Source organism: Phascolarctos cinereus, unplaced genomic scaffold (assembly GCF_003287225.1).
Source record: "Phascolarctos cinereus isolate Bilbo 61053 unplaced genomic scaffold, phaCin_HiC Scaffold_9;HRSCAF=440, whole genome shotgun sequence".
Lineage (NCBI taxonomy): Eukaryota > Metazoa > Chordata > Mammalia > Diprotodontia > Phascolarctidae > Phascolarctos > Phascolarctos cinereus.
Window position 1 is genome coordinate 35,212,241 of NW_027556402.1, and position 27,324 is coordinate 35,239,564.

The 27,324-nt window shown below is 37.3% G+C and overlaps 1 protein-coding gene across 1 annotated transcript in view; it reads left to right on the forward strand.

The window, feature by feature from the left end:
- Positions 1-27,324, forward strand: part of STPG2 (sperm tail PG-rich repeat containing 2) — a 543,661-nt gene that overhangs the window by 169,834 nt on the left and 346,503 nt on the right. The window contains 2 exon segments of the mRNA XM_021008393.2: positions 24,684-24,819; positions 24,822-24,842. Of these exon segments, the coding sequence (XP_020864052.1) occupies positions 24,684-24,819; positions 24,822-24,842 (157 nt within the window).

A 27,324-nucleotide genomic window follows, 5' to 3' on the forward strand; every position in this document is an offset into this window, starting at 1 on the left:
TGTATATGCTGGCTGTACGTGGTGTTCAACATGTAATAGGACAGCGAGTTGAACATTTAAATATTTCTGTTGTCCAATATTTTTGTCTTCTTATCTTGTAGATTCAGCTTTAGTTACTCTACTCTTTGATACATGTTTCCCTTTTTTATGATTTTGAGGTTGAAGAGATATACAAAATGAGTTCACCATCTTGCTGATCATGTGATTCCTATTCTTGAGTTATTAATTTGCACAAACCATTGTTTTACCTTTTATGTAGTTAGTCCTTAAATAGAAATTTATTATATATATATATACACACATATATATATATATATATATATATATTTATACACAGTTATAGTACTCTGATTACTTTTTATCAAAATAAGATGAGAAAAAGTACTTCTAAGATCATACCTTGTTTATCTAATGTCAGTTAAAGGGTTTATTTCTGGAATTTGGAAATTTGTAAAATGTACTTATGTAGAATCAGTGACAGCTTTTTAGCTATTATGACTCTAACTGGTGTCTCTGTTTTTAAAAAAAAGTAGATTGAGTTTGATGGCTATAAATAGAAGAACCTTTTTAGTCATCAGCTTTTGAAAGTGGTTTAATAATTCCATGCTGAGTTTCCTTTCAGCGGATTTAATGAAAATCAGCATGATATTGTAGCTGCTGGTATTGGACTCTTCATGTGTTTCATGGTGAGAGAGATGAGAATAGCATCTCATAAACTCATGTTGATGATTCCATGTTCTTTGTCTGAGGCAAAAAGTGACCCAAGTCTTTACCAACACTCCCTCCTCCTCTGAAGGTGGCCCCTGTTTTTCTTGTTCACCACTGTAGTGCCTTGGAACAAGGATTGCTAAGTAGTGGTTTTCTACCCTTCTTCCTGGCTCATTATGGATGTCAGTATTCAGCTTCTTTGGGGCATTCAGGCAGGAAGTAAGGATTTGATTTGCAGCCTACTGTGAAAATTTATTAATTCAAAAGGATCCCTCCAATTTTTTTTTTGCTAACACAAAAATAGCATATGCTTACATCAATGCCATGATTTTTTGATCTTCATAAAGATGAATAATATGTCATAATATTGTAAGCATAAGAATGATTTGTTTTTTAATTGTAACTATGCCATAAGAAATTTCCTTTAGAAGTAATGCCATTTACTCCCCCTTTGGAATTCCTTGATTATTTTAAAAATCAAATAATCTAACCAAAGGACTAGATTAATAGGATTACCTTTTCAGAACTAAAAGCCACCTTGGAGATGGTCTAGTCCTCCCTATTTTGCAGATGATGAAACTGAGGCTAAGAGAGGTAGTCTCTGCAAAGTCACAAAGTAGTAAGTGGCACAGCTGGCTTCAGATTGAGCCTCATTGTGTCTCTTAGTGTTTGGCAGGACTTAGGTCATTAGGGAATTTATTCGATATTGTGTTTATTGAGAATCAACATGGTGTGGTAGAGAGCTGGTGTAGGAGTCAAGAAGACCTGGGATCAAATCCTGCCCCGGCACACTGCGAAAGCTGCTTCACGAACTCTTAGTGATCCTGGCAGCTCTCTAAGGCTCGGGGGTTGCTTAGATCTGCATTGGGCAGAGAGTTTACTCGTCGGGAATTCTGTAGACCAGCGAGATCGCAGGTCTGAGCAACAGCAGCAAAGTCTGTCTCACAGCGCACTTCTTAATCCTTGGAAAAGCCAAACTTTCAGAATCTGACGTAGCGTATGTTGTGTTGTCCTGCAGTTCTCAAGTACTTGTTGGATCTTTGAGATGCTCCCGCGTGTTAATTACTCTCTCTCGGTTCTGGTCATAGCAGGCATGATAGACCTAGTCTGCGTACCATTCAGACCTTTGACAGGAAACATGCGGAGTTAACAGTAACACAGAGAGAAGCACTCTGACATGCTTTTGGAAAGGTTTACTAAGTTTGCTAAGAAGATAGAATCTTCTAAGAAAATTTTAAGGAGACCTGAGCCTAAAAGGATAAAATTTCTGGTGCTCTCATAAAAGACTGTATAATCAGAATAATGAAATAGCAACATATTACTATAAAAACCCAGGATTTTCTCCCATAGGAGACACTAAAGTGGACTCTTAGCAGCATACTCTCAGATGGAAGAGCTCTATATCAGAGTTGATTATTATGATGCTAGCAAGAAATATGGAGATCCAGGTACTCTAGTGGGGAGGAGCTGGGAAGGGAGAGTGTTTAGGTTTGGGGGGCTGTGGATAAGGTTCTAAGCTGTCTGTGGTTCAGCCAGAGCAGACCCTGTTCTCTCTTCCTTTCTTCTCTGCTGGTGTTGCTTGTAGCCTTGGCTGCTGTGTCTTTAGGTCAGTCAAGAGTTCATGTGGCATCTCTGTTTCTATAGTGGTCTCAGGTACTCTGTGCTGCTTGGTACAGAGGGGACCAGAGTTGTGATGATGTGATCTGTTGATCCTGATTTGGCCTTAGAGCCATGAATCTGATCCTTTATGATCAAGCTCAGTCCTCCATCACTGGAGAGGGTTGCTTAACATCTTTCCGGGCATCTTTTTGAGGGATGGTGACAGATTGTCTGGATAATCTTTTGGCTGAAAAAAATTAACCTTATAGTCCTTAACAAAAGATAAAATATTTTAAAGTACTGGTTTAGTAAAAGAGGTTTTTCTTTTAACCTGAGCAATATAAAATTTGTTGTAGATTCTGAGTTTTTTCCCCACATCATTCACATTTTCTAGTCTCTTAAGATAAGACGAAAATATTTTTTTTACAACATTCCATCTCCAATTTAGGAGGTGTTCCCAGGATTGTAGGATTTAGAATGGAAAGATTTCTTAGAGATATCTCATCTTGCAGGGAAGTATTTGAATGTGATTAGGAATGCTCATCCGGACATTCTAAATACCTTGATGTGCTTGAATTCTTTCTTATTTAAGAGCCCTCGAATCCTTTGTTCATTAGTCTTGTTTTTTGGTTTGTTTTTGTTTGTGATGTATTTAATGATAATGGTAGGAATCTTGAAAAGGTGGTCAGTGAAGTTGGAGTTGCAGTGCGCTCCTCTTTCTACTCCTCTTCCTTGTTAGTTGACTCCTTATTTATAGCTCTGGTGAGATGATTTACTTATATATCAAATCTCTCTGGAGGAATTGAATTCTATGAATGCTAGAAAGCCACCCGCTCCCAAACCAAGAGGATCTTGCCCCTGTTTTAAACACTTGGGGTTAGATTTTCAGAAAAACTGAAGTGATTTTATTTTCAGTGATGATCGCATCTTTTCCACTTGTCTAATATTTTGGACTCTGGTGGGAAGAAACCCAGGGGAAAGCAATTTAAAAATGTAATGAGGAACCAGATGGACATGTCCATAGGCACACCAGAAATTCATCTCCATGTCTTCCTTCCTCAAAGCAGACAAATATATTTTCAGGGGTTGTCCCCACTACTGAAGGAGGCAGTATGGTAGAGTGGGTAGAGAATTGGATTTGGAGGTAGAACACCTGCCAGGGAATTCTGTTTCTGGTGCTTATCCTCCATAAGGTATTGTGCAAGACACCTACTTTCAGAGCTGAAGGACTAATACTTCTTAAGAGATATGTCAAGGAAATTCCTGTTTCCTCTGAGGTCTCTTCCAATCTTAAAAAAGATACGTTAATTTGTTTACATCCATTTCATTTCCAAGTATTTCTCTCCTCTTCTTCTTAGAGAATCATCCTTTGTAAGAAGAAAAAAATACAATCAGTAAGAATTAACCAATATATCATCCTAGTCTGATATGCAATGTTTCACTATCTCCCTCCTACCCTCAACTCCCACTTCAGCAAAGAACAGGAAATGTGATTTTTTTCAGGGCCAAGCTTGACCATTATAGTTACATACCATTTAGTTTCATTTTTTCCCTGCTCATTTAAAAAAGTTGTATTCATTCTGTATATACTTTTCCTTGTTCTACTTTTAGCTGTTCCTCAGTTCACATAAGTGTCCTCATACTTTTCTGTATTCTGCATATTTAGCGTGTCTTATGGGACAGTAAAATTCCATTAAATTTATGTACCACAATTCGTTTGGCCATTCCTCTTTTGATGGGCATCTTACATCCTTTTCAGATCTTTTTTTTAAGTGCTGCTTTAAATATTTTGATGTCTGTGGGTCCCTTCTAGCTCCGAGGATCTGTGTTTTTTACAATGGATAAATATTTGGACTTTTGATCAGACTAGAGGGTTTCAAATCCCAGTTCTACAATTTACTTCATATGACCTTGACCAAGTTGCTTCCTCTCTCTGGGCTTTGTTTTCTTTATTTTTAAAATAAAAGCTTTGAACTAGATTCCTTTTTAGCTCTAAACATGTGAATAATAATAATAATGATAGCTACCATTTATGTAGCACTTCAAGGTTTTCAGAACACTGTATAAATTTTGTTTCATTTTATCCTCACAAACAACCCTGGGAGGTAGGTGCTATTATTATCCACATTTTGCAGCTGAGGAAACAGGCTAAGTTAAGAGGTTAAGTGACTTACCGAGGGGTCACACAGCTATTAAGTGTCAGAGGTGTGTTCAGGGAGGACTAGCCCCTCTGGTGGGAGGGCATGCTGAGCCCTTTTCAGGGCTGCTCATCCACCTTGGTATCTACCTATCACCCAACTCACCTGTGGCTCCAAGAAGCTGTAACATGCACAGCGGCCACACCCTCAGCAGACTGTCTAAATTAGGTTGAGGGTAACTGACAGGCCTCAAACCCCTTGGCGAGTTAGGGGGATGTCTACCCCAAGCATGTGAAGACTTCCCCAGTGGAATGGGCAGGTGAGAACAGTGGGTTCCAATGGCCACGAAGGCGGCAGAGCCAGGCTCTGTGAAGCACTTAGAGCTTGGCCAGATATAAAAGATGCCGAGGTTATCCACGCATCCCAGACCATCGTCAGGCATCCTGACTTTTGTCCTGCCACTGGAGTTGATGACTCTGGGAGAAAGAGGGAGGCTGATGACTTTGTGCAGCTCTGCCTCGCTGAAATCCAAGCCATGTGCAAGTCAAGGATGTCACTGGTCCTCTTCAAGAAGGAAGGTGAACAAAAATAACAAGTGTCTGAGGGCAGATCTGAGCTCACCTCATTCTGACTGCAGGCCCAGTGCCCTGTCCACTGTGGCAACTAGTTATTCCCTTGGTGCTTTGATCCTCAACTCACATTGTACAGAGCTTCAAGACTTTCCTCAACAACCCTGTGCACTTCGTTGGAGTTAAAGTCATTGGTTTGCGGTGAAAGAATAAACCACTTCAGGCCCAAAGTGGAAAAGAAAAAACAGGAAAGGACCTTTTTCAGCATACAAAGTTCTCATTCTCTGTCTGTCTCTGTCTGTCTCTGTCTCTCTCTTTTCCCTCTTTCTTTTCTCACTGGAAGTGCCTAGAGATATCACTTGTACTTAAGGTGGGAGGACAGATTCCTCTGTAGGCAAAACTTTCTGTAGTGAGCAGCGTGAGAAACAAGACCTGAGGGGCTGCTTCCATCATGCCAGAGGGAAATGTCCTGGGGAGCACTCTGGGCCAGGAGTTGGAATCAGGACTCCTGCATTTGTGTCCTGGTTCCTGCCTTTACTTTCTGTGTAATGTTGAGTGACTTTAACTTTCTGAGCCTCAGTTTCCACATCTAGAATGTGGAAATAGTATTTTCACTATTGCTTCATCAGGCTGCTTTTAGGAAAATTGTTTCTCAGCCTTAGCATTGCTAGGTCAATGTGGGATATTGTTACCCTCCATCAATCCCTGCAGTAACAGTGGTAATTGGGGTATTAAGAATTTTGGTTGAAAAATTTCACTTACATTTTCCAGAGTTGCCCTTCTTTACATTCCTAGCTTCTGTTCCCTGTAATTAGGAGAAGAGAATAAAGATATCTGCCATTATTTTAATTTAGTTATTTTTCTCTGAAAATAATGCAGTTAATCAGATTACTATAATAATAAAACTAAGAAGCAGATTTTGTGAAAATAAATTCAAGAGTTTAGGATCGGGGTGGGGGTGGAACAAGATGTTGTGGCACATAGGGTTAAATGGAGGCTGAAGGCAGCAGGGTGAGGGGGCAAGTGGTCAGCTGCACTTACTATATTTTCCAACAGTCATTTGCAGCCTGAGGCAGAGAGAGGACAGGTGAGAGTGAGGAGAGAGAGGAGAAAGGCTGATGTGACAGAAGAGGGGACTAAGAGATGTGTGAGGCTTCAAGGAGATAATGGATGTAAAGCATCTTGCAAACCTTCAAATGACATTTAAATGCCAATTATTAAGATCATGGTTATTGTGAATATCCTGAGGAGCCTCCAGTCTAGTGAAGACATCATTCCCTGGGCTGTTTCCTGGACTCCAGCTGAGGTCAAGCAGTGTTTATTGAGTAATACAGGGATATGTGCTCTCCAGGAAAAAAAAAATATGTGCACACTCTTTCAAGTTTAGTCTGCATTATTAACACTTTATTTAGTTCAGAAAATCAATAAAACAAATCCAGCCCTGCTGTGTTGTGGTTGTTGATCTTCTAGGTGTAAATACTCATACTGAAAATTTGACAATCAAGTCTCTCAAGTTGGAACTGTCTCCAGCACCTCTGTGTGTAAGCATGCGTGCCTGGGATAGGTGTAGTGTTTATACATGAAAGATGTGTGGCAGGCGTCCTTCAATATCACATGTGAATCCAAAGGAAAATTTCTGTATTGATCATCAGAAGTGGGGATATCATTGGGATACTCAGTTGAGGTGCATACAGCTGGGGTATATCCCGCTTTTATTGGAATACATGAGGCCTTATCTGGCTAAGATTGTATTTGATTGAGATAGGCAGGGACTATATAGAAGAAGTGGAGTGAGTTAAAAAAAATGTGTAGATATTGGTGGAACATGGAGGGCATGGAGCTATTTAACTATGTGAAATTACTGTGAAGGCTGGCTGATAAATTGGCATGCTGGTAGAATCTAAGAATCTCTTTGTAGATTCCTTTGGATGATTGCTAAATACTTTGAAATCTTAAAATTGAAACTAAAAAGAAAAAAATGTTCCAGTGAAAGTCTAATATTACTTTTATTCTATGTATGTTAAAAAGGAAAGTATTTTAGGCCAAAAAGACAGTAGTGGACTCCTACTTTGTTTAATTGTAGTTATCTTTTCTTGAAACAAATAATTTACTATCACATACCATGTTATCTTTCTTTTGATTTTTCTAAAACTAGATAAATACTACATTATCTCTCTTTTTCTAGAAGACAGTTATTCCATGGACAACGTATCCTATGGGTCTGCTCCCCTAAAACCATAACTTACAAGCTCCCACCAATATGTTTCTCTTTAATAGTTAGCCAGAGAACACACTTGATTCAACAGACATTTATTGAAATGACATAGTAAAAAATGTAGCAACAAAACATTTTCTTGCCTATTTGTATGCAGATATAACCAGCCCAGAGCCTCAAAGCTAGCTTTGCTGTTCACACTTATGATCAAGTTTAATGTATTTCTAAAATGGCCAAAAGTAGAGATACAGGAAACTCAAGACTTCTTTGGATTCAAGGCAGTATATTAGAGCATATATTTTGTTAAGTAGATCAAAATAAGAAATCTAAAGAATTTCCTTCATTCCTGGCATAGCCAACTTGTCTAGTACATCCTGATCACTAAAGAGAATCCTAAATTTCCCTGGGCATTGAAAGTCAAAACAAAGCTATCTTTTTTAAAAAAATTAATCAATTAATTAATTTTTAGTTTTCAACATTCACTTCCATAAGATTTTGAGTTTTAAATTTTCTCCCCCTCCATAGTTCTTTCAGACTCCATAGTTCTTTCTCTGGATGTGGATAGCATTTTTCACCATGATAGCATTTTGGAGTTGTCTTAGGTCCTTGTATTGCCCAGAAGAGCTAAGTCTATCAAAGTCAGTCATCACACAGTGTGGCTGTTACTGTGTACAGTGTTCTCCTGGTTCTGCTCAATTCACTCAGCATCAGTTCATATAAGTCTTTCCAGGTTTTTCTGAAGTCCGCCTGTTCATCATTTCTTATAGCACAATAGTATTCCATTGCATTCATATACAACAGTTTGTTTAGCCATTCCTCAATTGATGGGCATCCCCTCAATTTCCAAATCTTTGCCATAACAATAAGAGCTACTATAAATATTTTTGTACATGTGGGTCCTTTTCCCATTTTTATGATCTCTTTGAGATCTAGACCTAAAAGTGGTATTGTTAGGTGAAAGGGCATGCACATTTTATAGCCCTTTGGGCAGAGCTCCAAATTGCTCTCCAGAATGGTTGGATCAGTTCACAACTCTACCAACAATGCATTCCAATTTTCCCACATCTTCTCCAACGTTTATCATTGTTCTGTTTTGTCACGTTAGCCAATCTGATTGGTGTGGTGTCGTTTTTGATTTGCATTTCTCTAGTCAATAGTGATTTAGAGCATTTTTTCATATGACTATAGATAGCTTTAATTTCTTCCTCTGAAAACTGCCTGTTCATATCCTTTGACCATTTATCAATTGGGGAATGACAACAAAACTAGCTTTTAAGGCGAAAAATTTTCTTAAAATTGTTTACTTCTACCACTTGCTAGTATAAGTCAGAGATAGATAAGAGAGACTCAGAGAAATACAAAATATGCTTGTCATTTTGATAAACTTGATGGATAATGGAGAAAAAAAATCTTCAAAGAAAAGTAAAACAATCCTCTAACCACCAGGACACAGAAGAAACAGATTGCAATTCTAATGACAAATATCTTTAAGAACTTTCTAATTACTTTAGAATATGGTTTTTATTTTTAGGAAATTAGTTTATTCATTGTAATGGACCCATACCCTAATTTAGGAATACACTTACTATTGCTGCTTAATTACAAAATTAACATTAAAGGATTAAAAAAAATTATAAACTTTCACATTTGAATAATTCACTAGGGTTTAAGGCCTTTCATCGACCTTTGATTGGCTGCATATAAAAATTTCACAGCCTAAACATTTGTCAGCAGCTCACAAACATGCAGTGTCAATGTGTGATTGCATCTGTTTCTTCATATTTAATTTCACTGAACACACTTAAGGGGCATTTAGCCACTGATGTTCAGATGATTTAATTAGTTAAGTTCCAATAATGTGTTCATGGGAAGATAGACTTCTTAGCATGTGCATGTGATTAGAGTGCAGGCACAGTATTATAATTATTTTTGATAGTTTGTTACAGTGTGGTAGATGAACTGTGTGTGTATGGTAAGTTTAATGTACTTTAAGTCACACAGAATTTTTCTTTTTACGTTGTATTTAAAACTGTTTTCCAAATTGCTTTTCTAGGTGATATACAACCTGAATATATTGCCATTTTTATTGTTTGGTTGTCTTCATTTTTATTGATTTATTTACTTTTATTCTCTTAAATTTCTGCTTGTACCTTTGAAAAAACTTTTCTTTTTAGTCCCACATTTACAAGGCTGTGAGAACTATGATCAAAAAGAAAAAGAGTAAAAGTAACATTATGGTAAAAACTCTTAGGAAACAAATAGAAGAAAATTGTGAGGCTACTAAATGATGACCGAAGACACTTTTCTCCCTGGGCTCTAACTGTGTATGTGTAAATCCTAATTCCCATCCTCTGATATAATTGTTTCTGAGTGTTTCATCTTACTGTCACCATTCCAGAACATCTTTCAGGAATAAAGAGAATTCCACCAGCACAATCATGTGTAGCTCTAAACTGAATTTGGACTGAAAAAAAAATCCTCACGTTCCCTTTCCCTACGTTATCTGTGGTCAGTGACATCAATTTCTGCCGAGACAAAAGGGAAAGCGTTTGGGAGTTCTAGGGTCGGTTCTAGACCTCTCCCTATGGTGCCATCACAGGGTTCCTGCTTCCACATCTCCTACCTACCAGCATTTGCTCAGCTGAAGCAGTTCTTGCCTTCACTTCATAATGAGGGGAGCGCCAGATAACCTCTCCTACATGGTTTCACTTGTGCTCTCACTTTACCATAACCTGTTGTTCTGCTTTCTTTCTTGCTGAAATTCAAATTTGAAAATTCATTGATAATGATTTTTCTAAGTCCTGATAACAGTGTTAAATCTCTTTATCTCTTCTAGCAAATTTTAATTTCTTTGAAGAACATTACTAAAAAAAAGATACAGAAGAATTTTGAGCTTGAACTGTATGGACAGAACTTAAAAATTATGGTCCTCAGGAAGTAGGAATATAGATTGTTTTCCAAGATAAAAGGTGACCAATGAAATTTTGGAGGAAATTGTTTCCATAATAAAAAATGAAAGTTATAGAAAGTAGCAATTATTTTAAATTTTATTTTTATATATTTAAGTAAAATATTAGAAGCATGAAATTTCTTTGTGAATTTCTTTTTAACATCATGTGGAGTAGCATGATTCCATGGATGACAATTTAGGAAATCTTTTCTTTTTCTTTTCTTTTCTTTTTTTTTTTGGTGAGGCAATCAGGGTTAAGTGACTGGCCCAGGGTCACACAGCTAGTAAGTGTCAAGTGACTGAGGCCGGATTTGAACTTAGGTCCTCTTGACTCCAAGGCCAGAGCTTTATCCACGAAATCTTTTCCTATAAGTTTCCTTCATATCCTGTTTTTTCTTTGGCTTTGAAAAAATTTTATTTTATATTTCAGTTCCAAAGTTTCCTATCAGGCAAGTAAAAAATCATTCTCTTTGATCCACTGAAGCACCCTTTGGGTCCCTTGAAAGAAAGTTGGATTGTTAAGGTCCACCAGTGAATCATTCTCATGTACTCCCCAGGGCTTTTATTCTTTCCTTCCTTCCTTCCTTCCTTCCTTCCTTCCTTCCTTCCTTCCTTCCTTCCTTCCTTCCTTCCTTCCTTCCTTTCTTTCTTTCTTTCTGTCTGTCTGTCTGTCTGTCTGTCTTTCTTTCGTGTTTTATCTTTTCCAATTACACGTAAAGATAGTTTTCAAATTCATTTTTATAAGCTTTTCAGTTCTAAATTTTTATCTCTTCCTCCCATCCCCCCTCCCCAAGACAGCAAGCAATCTGATATAGTTTATACATGTGTAATCATAAACATATTTCCATATTAGTCATGTTATGAAAGAAAAAAGAGAACAAAAAGGAAAATCCATGAAAAACAAAAACAAAGTAAAAATAGTATGCTTCAATTTGCATTCAGCATATCCTATTTTAAAGTGAATTAGTGTGATAGCCCATAATTTTTTTTTTTTCTGATGACCATTTAGTGCATAATAATTTCCGTCTGCTTACATCCTGGTCATTTTCAATCACTGAGAATTCTTCTGCCTGTATCTTTAGACTAAAAGTAAACCTTTACCTTTTTATGCTTTTCTTAAGTCCTGTGTTTAGTATGTTACATTAGGAATACTAGGACATTCCCAGTTTCATTAAAGGTCCCTTTTCTCCCCTGGTAAGATTATACGCAGTGTTGTTAGGTAAGTTAGTCTTGGTTGTAAGCGTACATCTTTTGCCTTCTGGAATATCATTCTAAACTTTCCACTCCTTTTTGGTGTCGACTTCTAAATTTATGTGATGCTGACTACTGCCCTTTGATGCTTAAATTCTTGTTTTCTGACTGTTTACAGTATTTCTTCTTTGACCTGTAAGCTCTGGATTTTGACCATCATGTTCCTGGCAGTTTTCTTTTGGGAGTTTGACACCTCTGCTCTGTAATTTCAGTGACTAAGCCGAAGGCTGCCCTTAGGCTTGCATTCCGCTGCAGGCTTCCACCCTGGGTTCTCCACTCTGCGCCTGGCCTCAGAGCCATGTAGCTGCTGCCCACCTCTGAACTTGTTTCTTGCTCTTTCCATAAGTAGGACCCATTGCCCCTTTTCTCTACTCCCCCGCGTGCCTATTTCCCCTCAACATGAACTGGAGCTGGGTAGTAGGCCACAGAACTGCTGGATGGGTCCCATTCCTGCACCCTGGGCTAGTTCAGGGACTCTTTGGCATTTCGTTCTGCCCAGGTTCTTGTTGCCTAATGCCCAGTCTTGGCTCTCTTACAGTCCCTGGGCGCTGTAAAACTCCATATGTGATGTACTCCTGGCCAGATCCGCCCCATTGTCAGCAGACTTCTCTTTCTTTCGTGTTGAGCTGCCCTGATTTGGGGATAGGACTCACTGTGACTTTTTCCTGGATTTCCCTGTCAGAGTTCAGCTGGGTACATTTGCTAGAATTTATGAGGGAGTTGTGTTGGGGAGCTAAGCTGTGCTTCCTGATACTCTACCCTAGTTGTGTGATCTCAGATTTCCAGCTTGGACTTTTGTTGATAGACTGACTTACTCTGACCTTTGTTCATGTTTGGACTATCCATGGAATATTAATAAACTACCCTATTAACTTCCCTTCTTTTACTAGCATGTTTCTCAGATAATGATCTGCAATCATTGTTTTTCCCTTTTTGTTCTTTTTCATCTTTACTGAGCTCCCACAAAGTATGTAGCATAATTTAGTATAATAAATAATCAAATACTTACTCTAGACAGTATAAATATGTCTTACATATGTGATTGACTATTTGTCAAATGTGTGTAGGTGCCATTGTGATTAACAAAGTAAAAAAAAATCATTTAAAATGCCCACTAATTTATAGTAGCTTTTGGTCTCTGTATATTTTCTTTAAAAAAGGTGTTGATGCTTTTTGTTTTTTACACCATAGTCATTTCCAAATATATCTCCCATCCCTATGAAGTTAGTCAGTCAGTAAATATTTATTGGTGCCTACTGTTAACGAAGCACTGTGCTGAACAGTAGGGACATAAAGAGTGGAAGAAGAAATTGTTTGGCTTGGAGGAGCTCACAACCAAATGTGGAGAGCCCAGAAATAAGTAACCATGTACTAACAAGCCGTGTGGAACATAAATTGGAGGTGGCTGTGACAATATGTAAAGTGAATAAAGGGTGATTTTTTGTGAGGGGTGGGGGACGAAGGCACAGCAGCTGGGGGAATCTACAAAGGCAGTTCTGGAACAGAATTTGGAAGGAGGGGGTACATTCCAGGTATGGGGGACAGCCAGTGCACAGGCACTGATAGCACAGTTCATAGACCATGAGTTCATAGGCCAGAGGAGCTCAGAAGCCATCTAGTCCAATTTCCTTATTTTATAGTTGAGAAACCCGAGGTCCAGGGAGGTTTAGTGATTTGCCCAAGATAGATGTAGTATCACGTGAGAAGAACAACCAGAAGGCAAATTAGGCTCGACCACAGAGTATGGGGAAGGGAGTTTGGAAAGTTCGTATTTGGGCAGATTGTGAAGCGGTCTGAAAGCCAAAAGGAAGAGCTTGGATTCATCTTAGAGCCGACAGGGAGCCATTAGAGTTGATAAGCTGAGTCCTGATTGTGGGTCCAGTACTAGATGATTCCTCTCTGCTCTCTGCTTCTGACCCTCCCTATTTCTTTCTTTACTGTGCCCCAGCAGCCGCATCACTCTGCAGCTTGGCTCTTCTCCTCCAGACTTCTCACCCTAGCAGATCACTGTGTTCCCAGAGCCCCATCTTCTGATTTTGTTGGTTCCTCTCAGAGCCTCTTTACAGCCATGGTCACGCTTTTGTTGTTTTCGAGACTCCATTTTGGACCTTCTGGACTCCTTTCCCCGTGATGCACTTTCTCTCTCCTCACTCGATTTTCGGCTTCCTTTTTCTATGTCTTTTTCTCCATTAGGATGTAGGTGCTTCAGAGGCAGGAGCTGTCTTTCTTTTTGCTGACATTTGTATTCTTGGTGTTTAATACAGGGCTTGGCATATAATAAGTGCTTAATAGGTTCTTGTTGACTGACTGCTGGCCAAGGAATAGCCGAAATAAGGGTAAAAGACTGATCATTAAAAGATTAGCTATCAGCTGAGGAATTTTGGGGACATAGAGACCTGAGAAGTAGGCAGTTATACATAATGACTCTCAGTTCTCTGGTTGTCCTTTTTTTTACTTTTGCCCTGATGATGGTAGAGAGGCATATTTTGTTTTTGTCTTTATTATCCCAAGTGCCTGGTATGTAGTAGGCATTTAATAAATGTAGAGGAGGGAGTTTAGTGTATGGTCTTTAGTTTATTTAACCTGGGATATAGCGTTTGTGTGCTAACTGGTCTTGCTTGTCTATTCAGAATGGACCTTTCCAAAGAGAATATTTCTGTGAAATATGCGTTTTCAATGTAACTGAAAAGAACCTGAAATGCAAGTTAAACTCTTAAGTAATTGAAAAACCAATAATGGTCCTAGAGAGCTGCTGTTGAAGCATCCCTCCCTCCTTCTGTGCAGAACGGTCAGGTGGGATCACTGCATTGGTTGTTTTCACTTAAAAGCTTGTCTTTGTTACAAAGGAAGATTTAGTTTTGGGGTAAGTGTGGGTATGATGCAGAAATGATTCAATCAGCAAGCATGCAATAAGGGCTTACCATGTGCTGGGCAGCGTGAGAAGCCCAGGGAATACGAAGACAGCCCAAACAGGATCCCCAGCCCCCGTTCCACTGGGGAAGGCAATATGTAAATAACTAGGTGTATCCGCTGCAAATAGAAAGTGATAACAGGGAGAAGGTGCTGGCGTGAAGGCTGTAATGGAGGGGAGGGGAGTCGGGGAGAGGCCTCTTTTTTTTAAAAAAAAATTTTTTTGGGAGCTAGGCAATGGGGTTAAGACTTGCCCAGGGTCACACAGCTAGTAAGTGTTATGTGTCTGAGGCCACATTTGAACTCAGGTCCTCCTGAATCCAGGGCCGGTGCTCTATCCACTGTACCACCTAGCTGCCCCAGGCAGAGGCCTTTTGCAGAAGGTGGGATTGGAGCTGAGTCTTAGAGAGACCAGGGAAGCCAGGGGATAGAGGTGAGGAAGAAGAGCATGCCAGGGACAGAGTGGTACTTGGGAGCAGCAGCAGATTGGCCAGTGAAGCTGTATTGTAGAGTATGAGGAGGGGAGGAAGGCACTGAGAAGGCTGAAAGGTAGAAAGGGGCCAGGTTGTGAAGGCTTTAAAGGTCTAAGTCCTTAAATTGCATGCTTTGAAGAATATTATTACATAGATAATTGTTTTTGCTGTTAGTACTATATATCTTGTGAACATTAAATGCTGTAAATGTTGATTTAAAATGATTGTTCTTACCTTGAAAATAGTCTTTGAGTTATAGCCCATGGGGTGAGATACAAGACTGTTCTCATTTTTCTTCCCTATTGACAAATGTTTGACTGATTTTGGATGCCTTCTGGCAATTAGGTTTACATCTAAATAATAAGGAAGAGGACAGGATTTATATATGATTTGGTATGTCACTTGATTCTAATTCCGGTTTTATTGTTTTGTGCTTATCCAAGATGTCATTTACTTTAAACATTTGTCTCATCAATGCAAAGAGATCTTATGTGTTTTCTAAAGCCTGGGAACATTGTTATATAATGACATTTGATTAACTGGGATGACCATCATTTGAACTAGATGAGTGCTGAGAATGCAGAAATGATAATGAACTTCAGGTACTGAGAAATAAATGTCTTTGTTATTTATGTTATTGTTCTGAGGAAATCCAAGTAGTAGGAATGTTTCCATATTTAATAATCCTTTTAAAAATGGAACATAATTATATTTTGAAAAATACTTTATGTAATTTCACAAAACAAAATGTAGCTTACATATATCAATTTAGAACATTTTCCTGTTAGTTTTCTAGCAACAAAATAGGTTGTGTAAGAATGGTATATTTTGAGATTGCTTTATTATTGCCATATCAAGTGATATTATACATCACCTTTTCATTTGTATTGTATAAATTTTAATGGTGGATAATAAAATTGAACAGTAATTAATATTATTTAACTTGCTACCAACTAATCTCATTTCTAGAAATACCAAATGAATAAAAATGCATGACTTACAAGCCTTTTAGCAAAAAATACATTTTGTTATGTTCCATTTCATTTTTACCGAAGAGAAAAATGTCAAAAGATATCTTTTCATTAAGTTTCAATAAGAAATGAGAAAAGATAGGGGGAAAACATTGAGCGATTCGGCGATAACTTTTCACTTGTTAGGGAAAAATGTTTGTCTTGTTAACCTGAAATTTTACACACTAAATTATAGGACTACTGAAAACAAAACTAATCTTGGCACTATTTTGTTCAATATCCTAATGCATATGAAATATAATGATCCACAGACATTGAGACAAATATTTTGATGTGAAAATTATATTTTTATGGGACCAAATTAATCTTTCACAAATAAATGACCAGGCTGTTTCACAATACTGATTACTCTTTTACAGAAAACCCCTAAATGACTTTGTTTCTTAATACATGGCACCTTTAGAATTTTCAGTGTAACACTTGCAAGAATAAGAAAATATTAAAAAAAATACAAATAATAATATATCTTTCTCCTAGGAGACTCATTTTATACTAGAATACATTTAAGCTTTGTTTTGAAGATTTATAGCATTACAGTATTATCAGAAGAGTCTCAAATACATGTCCTCTGTTCATTTTATATCTGTTGAAATTTTAGGCACTGAGTTGTCTAATAAGAGAAAAAAAATAGTGGCAAGTATTTAGGAAATAAGGCATCACAATGTGATCTGCATGCCAATTTCATTGATAGGAAAACTGCAATCTAAATGGAAAGTTATAACAACGCATTCTTGAGCTGATATGTTTTTGATCATTTGTCTCACCACAGGTTTTTCACGACTCCTAGCAGGGCAGCAAAGTAGCTTGGTGGATAGAGCGTTGGTCCTGGAGTCATGAATTGTTGTTGTTGTTCAATTGTGTCCGACTCTTCATGACCCCATATAGGATTTTCTTGGCAAAGATACTGGAATGGTTTGCCATGTCCTTGTCCAGTGGATTAAGACAAACGGAGGTAAGTGATTTGCCCAGGGTTGCATACCTAGTGAGTGTCTGAAGTCAGATTTGAACTCAGGTCTTCTTGACTCTAGGCCCAGGAGCCATCTAGCTGCCTTTTTAAGAGTGATGAATACCTAAAATCAAATTTTCCCACAGACACTTATTAGTGTAACTAATGAGTGACTGTAGGCAAGTCACTTACCCTCTGTCTGCCTCAGTTTCTTCAGCTGTAAAATAGGGGTAATAATAGCACTTACCTTCCAGGTAAGGATGTGAGGATCACATGTTTGTTCCCTTCTCTACCATAAATGATTTGTTATTTTTAAAAAGTTTGTGTAAGAAAAACAGCTTAGTTCAATTAAAATTTTAGTTAGTACTATTAGAAACAGATATTTTTAACTGCTTGAATTATAAATGATATATAGTTAAATTCTAGAAGAATTCCAGTGTAGCTTCCATGTGATACAACAGTAACACTTAAATTAGTGCTGTCCATGTTAATTTCATACCCTCATTAGACCTTTCATTACCTGATCCCTGAAATCCTGGAAGTAGCCTCCTAGCAGGGCTTTTTGCCTCTGGTCGTTTTTCATGTTAATCTGTTTTAACTATCATTGCCAATTAAATGAGGCTAAAATATTACGTTCTGCATTTTATTGTCTGCCTAGGAACTTACAATAGCTCCACTTTGCCTATGGGAGTAGGCCCAAACTTTAGTCTGTTATACAAGGTCCTACATTAACTGTATCCTCCTTGCTTAACCAAGTATCTCCCTTCACCTCCTTCCCCCATCCTCTTTGCTTTCCAATTTAGACTTTCTCTCTACTCCAGTCAGGCATTTGACTGTGTGTTTTAAATATAGGCAAGCTTATTACTGCTGTCCCTATGCCTCTGCATGTGCTATTATCCCTTCTTGTAAAAGCTTTCATATGCTTAGTTCCAGTGTAGGTATATTGCCAGAAAGAAAAGGAAAGCTTTTCTGAGATAGAGATGTAATCAATTCCTAATTATTAGGAAGTAGGCAGTCCATTTCTCACCCATCCTGTTTTTCGTCCTGTAGTTCTCTCATGGCTGAAAGAACTCAGACAGATCCATAGTCAGAGATATAGTTCCCTTCACAAAAGAAAACTTGCAGAGAAGTATCTTAAAGCTTATCCAGCACCTGTCAAGTAATCTTTTCCTTTCTATGGACCTTCAATTCAGTAAGGAGCAGGAAAATTCTAAATCTTTGGTTCTGATAATTCACTTAAGAGAGTACAGTTATGGCAAATGCTAGAGAATATATTAAGATTAATGTTTAATAGTACTTTTGGGGATTGCCTGTAATTTTAATCTGCTTCCTTCATTTCCATGACAGCCGAGAGTTCTGAGATGTAGCTCTAATGAGAAGAACTTTAATGTTTTGTATAAGTAAATTAGGAAATTATTTCTTTGCATTGCTTTTGATCTTCTACTCATTCTCTTTCCAGCTCTTCCTGTAAAGCCCTCTTCTTGATTCTTTATCTGACCTTGGGAATCAAGTTAATTAGACTAATAATCATTTAACTTCTCTGTGCCTCAATTTCCTCAATTGTAATGGGGGGTTAGATTTTATTTCTTCCAAAGGCCTTTCTAACTCTAAATATATGATCCTACAATTACTCAAGAATGTTCTCTTCCTTCCTTCCCCTATATTGAAGCTCAGGAAAAAACAGAAATAATTTTTTTTGTTGACATTAATATGACATCTGCTTTATAAAAAAAATTTCCCAAACAACACATTTAAAATATTTTAAATTGCCAATAGCAGTATAGTTTAAGGCTGCATGGTGTCATAGATGAATGCTAGACTAAAAGGAAAACGTGGATTTGAATCCTGTCTAAGACACCCTGGTAAGTCACTTAGTTTACCTGTGCGTTAGTTTTTTCATCCTTAAAATGAGTACAATAATAATGGCTTTCTCAGGAAACTGCTCTGAAAATCAAATGAGATGCTGTACGTAAAGTGCTTTGCAAATGGTAGTGTCATATGTAAATGCTGTTTTTATTATTGTTGATAATAGCCATGTTCTTCTAATTATAAAGTTATATTAATAATGATAATAATAACAAACGATATTTATATAGAACAGAATATTTTAAATATATTGTCTCATTTGATCCTCATAGTAACCCTGTGAGCTAGCTGCTGTAGTTTTATTATCCTCGTTTTACAATTGGGGAAATTGAGACTCAGGGTAAGCAGTTTACCTAAAGTCAAGAGCTGATATCTCTCAGAATCAGGTTCTGAGCCTGGGTCCCTTTGGACTCCAAGTCCATGCCCTTTTACACTACATGACGCTACACTACTTCCCAGTACACTGATAAAAAAGTTTCATTTATTTTGCTGTATTATGATTCATAATGGTTATGTTAGGGACATTTTAAAATTGTCTGGTAAAAGATGCAAAGGACAGTTTAATTGAATACTATGTAAAAAAGTTTAAGGTAAATTTTTAGCATGACATTTCCTGTGACGTTAATGATTGAACGAGGCCTTTATAAGATACCTCCCCCAATCTTTTCATGTCTAATAATGATATTTGTAAAATAACATATCTAGCTCATAATCAAGTTACAATTTCATGTCAGTCTTTACGCATTTAGTCATTTAAAACACATTTCCAAAACTATATGGGCTAATGGTATATCTTAATATGTCTGACATTAAGAGTGTACAGCTTTTATGGGAGACATATTTCCCATGGACCGTATATAGTTCATCTACAAGTGGAGAATTATTTGAAACAACAAAAAATTCAAGGGACAACAAAATATCTCAGACATAATTATCCACAATTTGTATATTTAACATAGATATAAATTATTTTCTTGGATTCGTTTTGGAGTGTCAGGGCTCTGTTGTTGTTGTATCAGACTCTTTGTGACCCTGTGGACCAGAACATGCCAGTACCGGCCCTGAGGTTGTCATGGTAAAGATACTGGAGTGGTTTGCCATTTTCTTCTCCATGGATTAAGCCAAATAAAAGTTAAATGACTTGCCCAAGGTCAACTAGTAAGCGTCTGAGGCCAGATTTGAACTTAGGTCTTCTACACTCGAGGTCCAGTGATCCATACGCTGGGCCACCTACCTGCCTCCTAGGATTCTGTAAAGAAGAGCTAACACGTCAGGGTCAGCGATACTTTTTTGTTTTTGTTTTTGTTTTCCCTCTGAAGGGATTCTCTGCCTCCAATCATCAGCGTCTACCAAAAGACCAAGGTTTCATGGGACGTTTCTCTCCTGGTGATCCTGCTTTAGTCTGCTGAGTCACGCATTTTCTCATCATGGTATTGTCAAAAGTGGACACAAAGTAAAAGCTAAACAAGAAAGAAAAAGGTATTTCACATAAAAAACTTTGCAGATTTCGAATAGCTAGGGTAGTAGTTTCAGAGAAATCCATCCTTGTTAATTGTGTGTGTTCCCAGCTCCATTTCCACAACATCAGTGAGATGTGGAAAAGGTATTACTTTCATCAGAAACAGAAATTTGCAGAAATGCAAACTTATTCTTTAGTCTATGAAATGAATATTTGATAGCACCTACTATGTTCTGAGTACTGGGCTGATTTCTGTGGAAGAAACAATGTTCAAGGCACAGTCTTTGTCCTCCAGGTTCTGGGACCCTGAATTATTAGGATATTAGGTAAGACATTGTCAGAATAAGAGGAAAAATGGGTCACCGTAGAGCTTAGATATGGAAAAGATCAAAGGCATCGACAAAACCTGATATACTTTTGTTTCCTGGCTTTTCATTGGCCTAGGTATTGTTCAAGTTTTATACTGCCTATACTGGCTAGACATCAGTAACCTTCCAATATCTTTTTGTAGATTTTCAATAGCTCCCTCAAGAAAAAATCAGTCTGTTTGATGGATTAATGCAGCAAAACTAAAAAAGGTTTTTGTCAAGGTTCTGGTCTAAGTATACCTGTCTCTTCTTCAAAATTGCTCAAGATACCTATGTTATTTTTGCCATATTTTTTATTGTTGGGCAGCTGCAGTGGGTGGGACCTGACCCAGACCTGGCTGGTACCTCACTTTCAAGATTAGAAGGAAAAAAAGCGGCACTTGTAGTCTATATGTGAAAAAAGAAAAAGAAAAAAAAGGAAGTTTGTTTAACCAAAATAGGGGAAGACTATTTAGAGCAAGGAAAGTCTATTAAGCAAGGACACGCAGCATTGATTCAGTTGAGCAAGCCTCCCTTGCCTCTGAGTTGTCCACCATGGCTCACAGTCAAGTCTCTTAGGGCAACTGGAGCTCCCTGTGGCCTTTTTGATACTCAGACTACTAGGAAGCTGCGTCAGTGACCCAAGCCTTTTATCCTCTGATGGTTGGTTCTGATACCTTTTAAGGATAAAAACTAGTACAGCCCAAATGTAAAGGACTCAGATAGATATTCCTTCTACCAGATGCTACTCCTTAATGGCAAAGTTCAAAACATTTTCCAGAGGACCATCATCACTTAAAGGGTTGGGCTGTTTATTGGCAAATCTAATCTTAGAGACACAAGAAGCCTGGCATGGGCAGCACTAGAAAGAAAACTTAGAACATAAAGAAAAGGGAAAAACATAATGAAACAAGCCATATGATGTCCTCCTGAAGGAATGAGGAAGAAAGTCCAGAAATCTCCTTTCTAGCCTCTCCCCTCACTCCTAGAAGAATGGACTTCTGCATCTAAATGATCTGGTATATGTGATGGGTGATTTCAGACCTTCCCAGTTCACAGTAGATCTCCTAATAAAAGAAATGGCCTTGAGCAAAAGCAGCACCAGGAATATCAAGGCTATAGGCCCAAACCTGGACCCCCAGTATATCTGTCTATCCGTACACATGTATCCATGTATGTTATACATATTAATTTGCCTCCATCTATTTACAGTGGATAGAGTGCTGGACCTGGAGTCAGGAAGACTCATCTTCATGAATTCAGATCTGGCCTCAGACACTTACTAGTTGTATGACCCTGGGCAGTCACTCAATCATATTTGCCTCAGTTTCTTCATCTTTAAAGTGGTCTGGAGAAGGAAATGGCAAACCACTTCAGTATCTTTGCCAAGAAAATCCCAAATGAAGTCACAAAGAGCGGAACATGATTGAAATGATTGAACAGCAGCAATAATTGCACTCCAATTTTTGACCAATGGATTTTATGAACATGTATGTTAGTTTCTATGAAGTTATTAGCGTATATAATAATCCTTTCAATGTGAGGCAGTTTTGTTGATATATTGTCCTGAATATCAAAAGATATGTTACATTCTACAACTTCTACAGTGAATGTCCATTTTGGAGTTCATGGGAGCTAGTGCAATCACTGAATGCAAATTAGTTTCCTTTGTTGTAAAATATTTATTTTTTCTTGGACTTTTTCCTAATACTTTAAGCTCTAATGCATGTTCTTTGATATCAAAATTGCTTCTTGTTGAAATAATTATGATCCAAAAGATTAGGTCTTTCTGAAAGACAGAAATAAATGGATTTTAATAGTACAGATAATATTTTCAGTAAAATATCTTTTTAACATAAATTTGCAGAAAATATAAAAATTTCTGTATGAAGTGTATACAGAGAATCTAATCTAAATAAAACATTTAAAAGATTTTCATTGAGGTCATGATCTTTTAAAGGATTAAATTATACATGATTGTAATATATATATGGTATTTGATATTTAGTTGAGAATTATTATTGCAATTATTAATATCCATGTTGGTCTGATGTTGATTAAAATTTTAATACAACAGTAGGGCATTAAGGAGTTATAACAGATGGAAGGGTAAGCTTTTTAGCTTAATTGGAAACTATTAAACATGAAATAAATGGGTTCATTTTGCAGAATAAATAAAATATGTTCACAAACTCATGAAGCAGAAATGGATGTATTAAAATTGCTGGTTAGGGCAATCACAGCTCACATTCATATACGTGCATAACCTGAATATCCTTATGACATTGACGATAAATGGAAAATGGAAATAAGTGTTTTTACATAGGGGACAGCCCCTGCAAAGGCAGGGAGATGGGAAAGGTCTTGTCTGAGGAACTCTAAGCAGGCCAGTGTAGCTGAATCATAGAGTGCATGGAGCGGAACAAAGCATGAGCCTGGGAAGCTAGGAAGGAGCTGGGTTAGGATGATGGGGTTGTGTCAAACAGAGGAATTTATGTTCGATTCTGGAAGCAGTAGGTAGCCACAGGAGACCACCGAGCAAGTGTTCAGATGTATCCTAGAAAAATCCCCTTGGCAGTGAGTGAAAAACAGATTGGGATGGTGAGCAAGTTTAGGCAGGGAGATCAGTTTAGGAGACTCTTGCACTAGTCCAGTTGAAAGGTAATGAAGGCCTAAGCTAGAATTGTGGCCATGTGTGTGGAGGGATGGAAATATATATGAGAAATGTGAAGGTAGAAATCATAAAACTTGACAGCGTATTTGCTGTGTGGGGTGTGTGAGAGTGAGGACTAATAGATGGCATTGAGTTTGTGAGCATGACGCCTGGTGACTGGCAAGGTGGTGGTATCCTTGACAGTAATGAGAACGTTGGAAAGAAGAGAATTTTGGGGGGAATGAAAATGCATTCTTCGTGCAGAGTGAAGTGAGCAGAAATAGGAGAATACTTTATTAGCAATTATAATAACAATATTGAGAAAAGCAACTTTGAAAGACTTTAGAACTCTGATTGCTGCAGCAATCAGCTGTGAGTCCAAAAGATTGAAGACAAAATGCTGAGACGTACATTTTCAGAAAAGGCTAATGTGGGAATTTATTTTGTTGGACTGAGCAGCTATGTACTGAGAGCTTTATTTTGGAGATTTATTTTTAAGTGCAGGACAGTGAGATAGATTAATTTAAAATATTTATAGTTTCCTCTTTCTGGTGGTTCCTCCTATTGGTTCTAATTCTTACTCAGAACATCAGTAATGTGAAAATATAGCCCATAGCAGATTGTGCGCTGTTTTGGGGAGGGTGGTGAGGAAGAAGGGGGAGAAAAATTTTAAATTCAAAAGCATATGGAAGTGATTGTTGATAAATCAAAATAAATTAATAAAAAAGAAAAAAAAAAAAAAAAGTAAAGAAAGATAATGAGCTCTGTTTTGGTTATATTGAGTTTGTGATGCCTACAGAATGTCCAGTTCCAGATGTTCAAGTAGCAGCTAGTGATGTGTGATGTCCCTTGGTAGAGTCTAGAACTGGCTGTACAGACCAAAGAATCGTCTGTATGAAGATGCTAATTAAATCCCTGGGGGCCAGGGAGATCACAAGTGAGATAGAAAAGAGGACCTGGGACAGAGATTCCAGAGTATCACAGTTGTTTCACTCCAGGTTATTACGTTTCTTCTATATCCTTACTGTTCACTGCCTCTCACCCTTTTATGGAGTTCTCTGTTCTCGGCTCAGCATGTCACTCTAATCATCTCGTAATCTCTGCTAATCAATGGTACTTAGTTCTAGCTTCAGGGATTCATCTTTTTAGGGCCACCAGCTAGCCTTCCCAGCCCTAGTTTACTGTAGTATAATGACTAGAGGCCTCCTACTTCAGACTGACAGCCATTTTAAGTCACTAAAGTATCACAGAATGCCCCAAGTGGCAGATAAGGTTAAGTCTTTTCTTCTCAATTAATTTGTGTGAGGCAGAGATCATAGTCCTTTATCCCAGATAACCATCTGACTTAGGATTAGAAATTCCCCACATCCTCTTTGGTTCAACATGAATATAAATTTGAAACAGAACAAAAGGTAAGCAGAGAATAAGAGATTGTTTTTCTACCTCACTAGTCTTCATTCTTACTTTTTATCACATATATCTGTGGACATCAGATCCTGTAGCTAGTGAAAAACCTTGCTATATGTTATAAAATGTTTATGTATGTCATTCCAAATTTCATTTTTCAGGATGCTCCACCACCAGGCCACTATGATGTTCAAAAATCTTTTGAGAAATCATATGGCAAGCCTAAATACATGCCACCTCGCACTTGTATGGCCAGAAAAAAGCATAACTCTTTCCTCAGTTCAACTCCTAGGAGTTTAGAATAAAGAAAGATGGGCCAGGTAAGATCATTACATATGTTTTAAAATAAAACTGTAATTGGAAGTTCTATAAATTATTCTTTTCTTTCTCTTCTTTGTTTTTACATATTTTCATAAGTTCATTATTCAAGTAATTAGTTTTTCTTTTTAAATATTTTTCTAATTACATGTAAAAACAATTTAACATTATTTTTTATTTTTATTTTCAAATTTTCTTCCTCATTTCCATCCTTCCCCCCTCCTTGAGAAAGCAATCAATTTGATATAGATTAAAAATCTGTGGTCAAGAAAAACATATTTTTATATTAGCCATGTTGCAAGAGAAAACAGACCAAAAACCCAAAGAAAAGTAAAGTAGAAAAAATATGCTTCAATCTGCATTCAGACTCTATCAATTCTTTCTCTTGACTTTCATAACTCCTTCAGGAATAATCTTAGATCATTGTATTACTGCGAATAGCTGAGTCGTTCACAATTGATCGTTGTACAATATTGCTGTTACTGTGGACAGTGTTCTCATGGTTCTGTTCAATTCACTTTACATCAAGTTGATAAAAGTCTTTCCAGATTTTTTTGAAACCATCCTGCTTATCATAGTAGCTTCCTATGATACTTTGCAAATGTTTAAGAATATACATTTTTTTTACATTAGAAGGAAATAACTATCAACAAGAAATGTGTCAGTCTTTTTTTAGATAGATAGAAATTACTTCTTCAGGAGAGTTGATCCCAGATTTTAAAATTATTATTCAGTCCTAAAAGTATGAATCTGCCTGAGGATGTTTTACCTTTTTTATGTTATCAGAGGAAAATCCAACTGCCAAAGCTGATAGAAAAAAATGTGTAATTCAATTTTTAAGTCTTACAGTGTTATTGTAAATATATTGAAGTATTGAAATAAAAGTCAAGGAGGGATTTCCTCTTGGAAATGCAGGAGGTAAAAAAAGTTCAGTGGCAAAGACTTGGATTTGTTTAAAGGTTTGCCTGTCATTAATTATGGCATCTAAAACAAAGTCTTCCATAGTTATCATGCCAGCCTTAAAAGGTTATTTTTCTGGGCTGTTTTCAAGCTATAGATGAGTGATCTTGACCCTGCTACTTTTGACTTCTATAACCTAGAGAAAATGAGTTAACTTCTCTGGGCCCCAGCCTCCTCAGCTGCATAATGATCTTAGGACTCTGTAGAAAGAGAGATGTGCTTCCTAGTAAAGGTCTTGAAAATAATTTTAAAGAAACTTTAAAATAAAATCAAATTTTCTAGGGAGTTATAATGATCTCATAATCATTGTGCCCTTGTCATAGGGAGGAACCCCAAAACGTGTCTCCCCCAATACTACTAACAGCACTGTAATTCAGTTGTTTGTACTTCAAAAGGAAAACATTGAATTGTAAATTAAAAAAAGTGACTTTGCAAAGTGATCGACTATTGTGTTGTCACTGTACAGCTAAATCATTACTCTAGGTCCTTCATGAGATTTTGAAGAAAAGGAATGAAATAGAAACTCCCTTTCTCCATCAGTTTTAAATTACATGCATATGTACACATTTGTTTCCTGCCAAGAAAGTAAGATTACCTGCAAAGACACTGATTCTCGGACACTGGGTTTATTTTTCCCTGTCTTGCAGGAGTGGTAGCCATACTGCCAACAAGGAGGCCCATTTTTAGTTGAAATTAATTTAACCCTTGTCACCTTCTCCTCCCTGACCTCCCTCTGGTCCAGCTGTTGCTACTTATCCTTATTATGCTTGGATTCAATTTTCCTGGGATCTGGTGCCTAAACTCCCTTATGAATTAACAACCCCCTCTCCTGCCCCCTTTCCCTCATCTCTTCTCACCACAAGTGGTGTTCACCTTTAAGACAGCTCCAGCAACACAAATCCATGAACAGTGTTTCCTCAGTGGGCTATCATGAGCTTCACATGACCTTAAGATTTCCTGCAGTATTTATTCATTCATTCACCCATAAATTATAAGACTTATTGATAGCATCCAAACTAATGTGATGAGTGAAAGATTCTGAGCATTCATGTGCCCTGACTTATCTTTTTAAAAATGATATTTTATTTTTTTCATCGATTACATATAAAAATAATTTTTGACATTTTTAAAAAAAAGTTTTGGATTCTAAACTCCCTCCCTCACTCCCCAGTCCCCTCCATGAGATGATAAGGAGTCTAATATAGGTTATACATTTGTAATCATGTAAAACATTTACATATTAATCATTTTGTGCAAGAAGAAAAATGAAAGAAAGAAAGACAAAGAAAGAAGAAAAGAAAGAGAAAAATAGTTGGCTTCAGTCTGTAGTCAAAGAACATCAGTTCTTTCTCTGGAGGCACATAGCATTTTTCATCATGAGTCCCTTGGGATTGTCTTGGATCACTGTATTGCTGAGTTAAACTAAGTCATTCAAAGTTCTTCATCATACAACATATTGTTACTATAAACAATGTTGCCCTGGTTCTGCTCACTTCACTTTGTAGCAGTTCACATAAGTCTTTC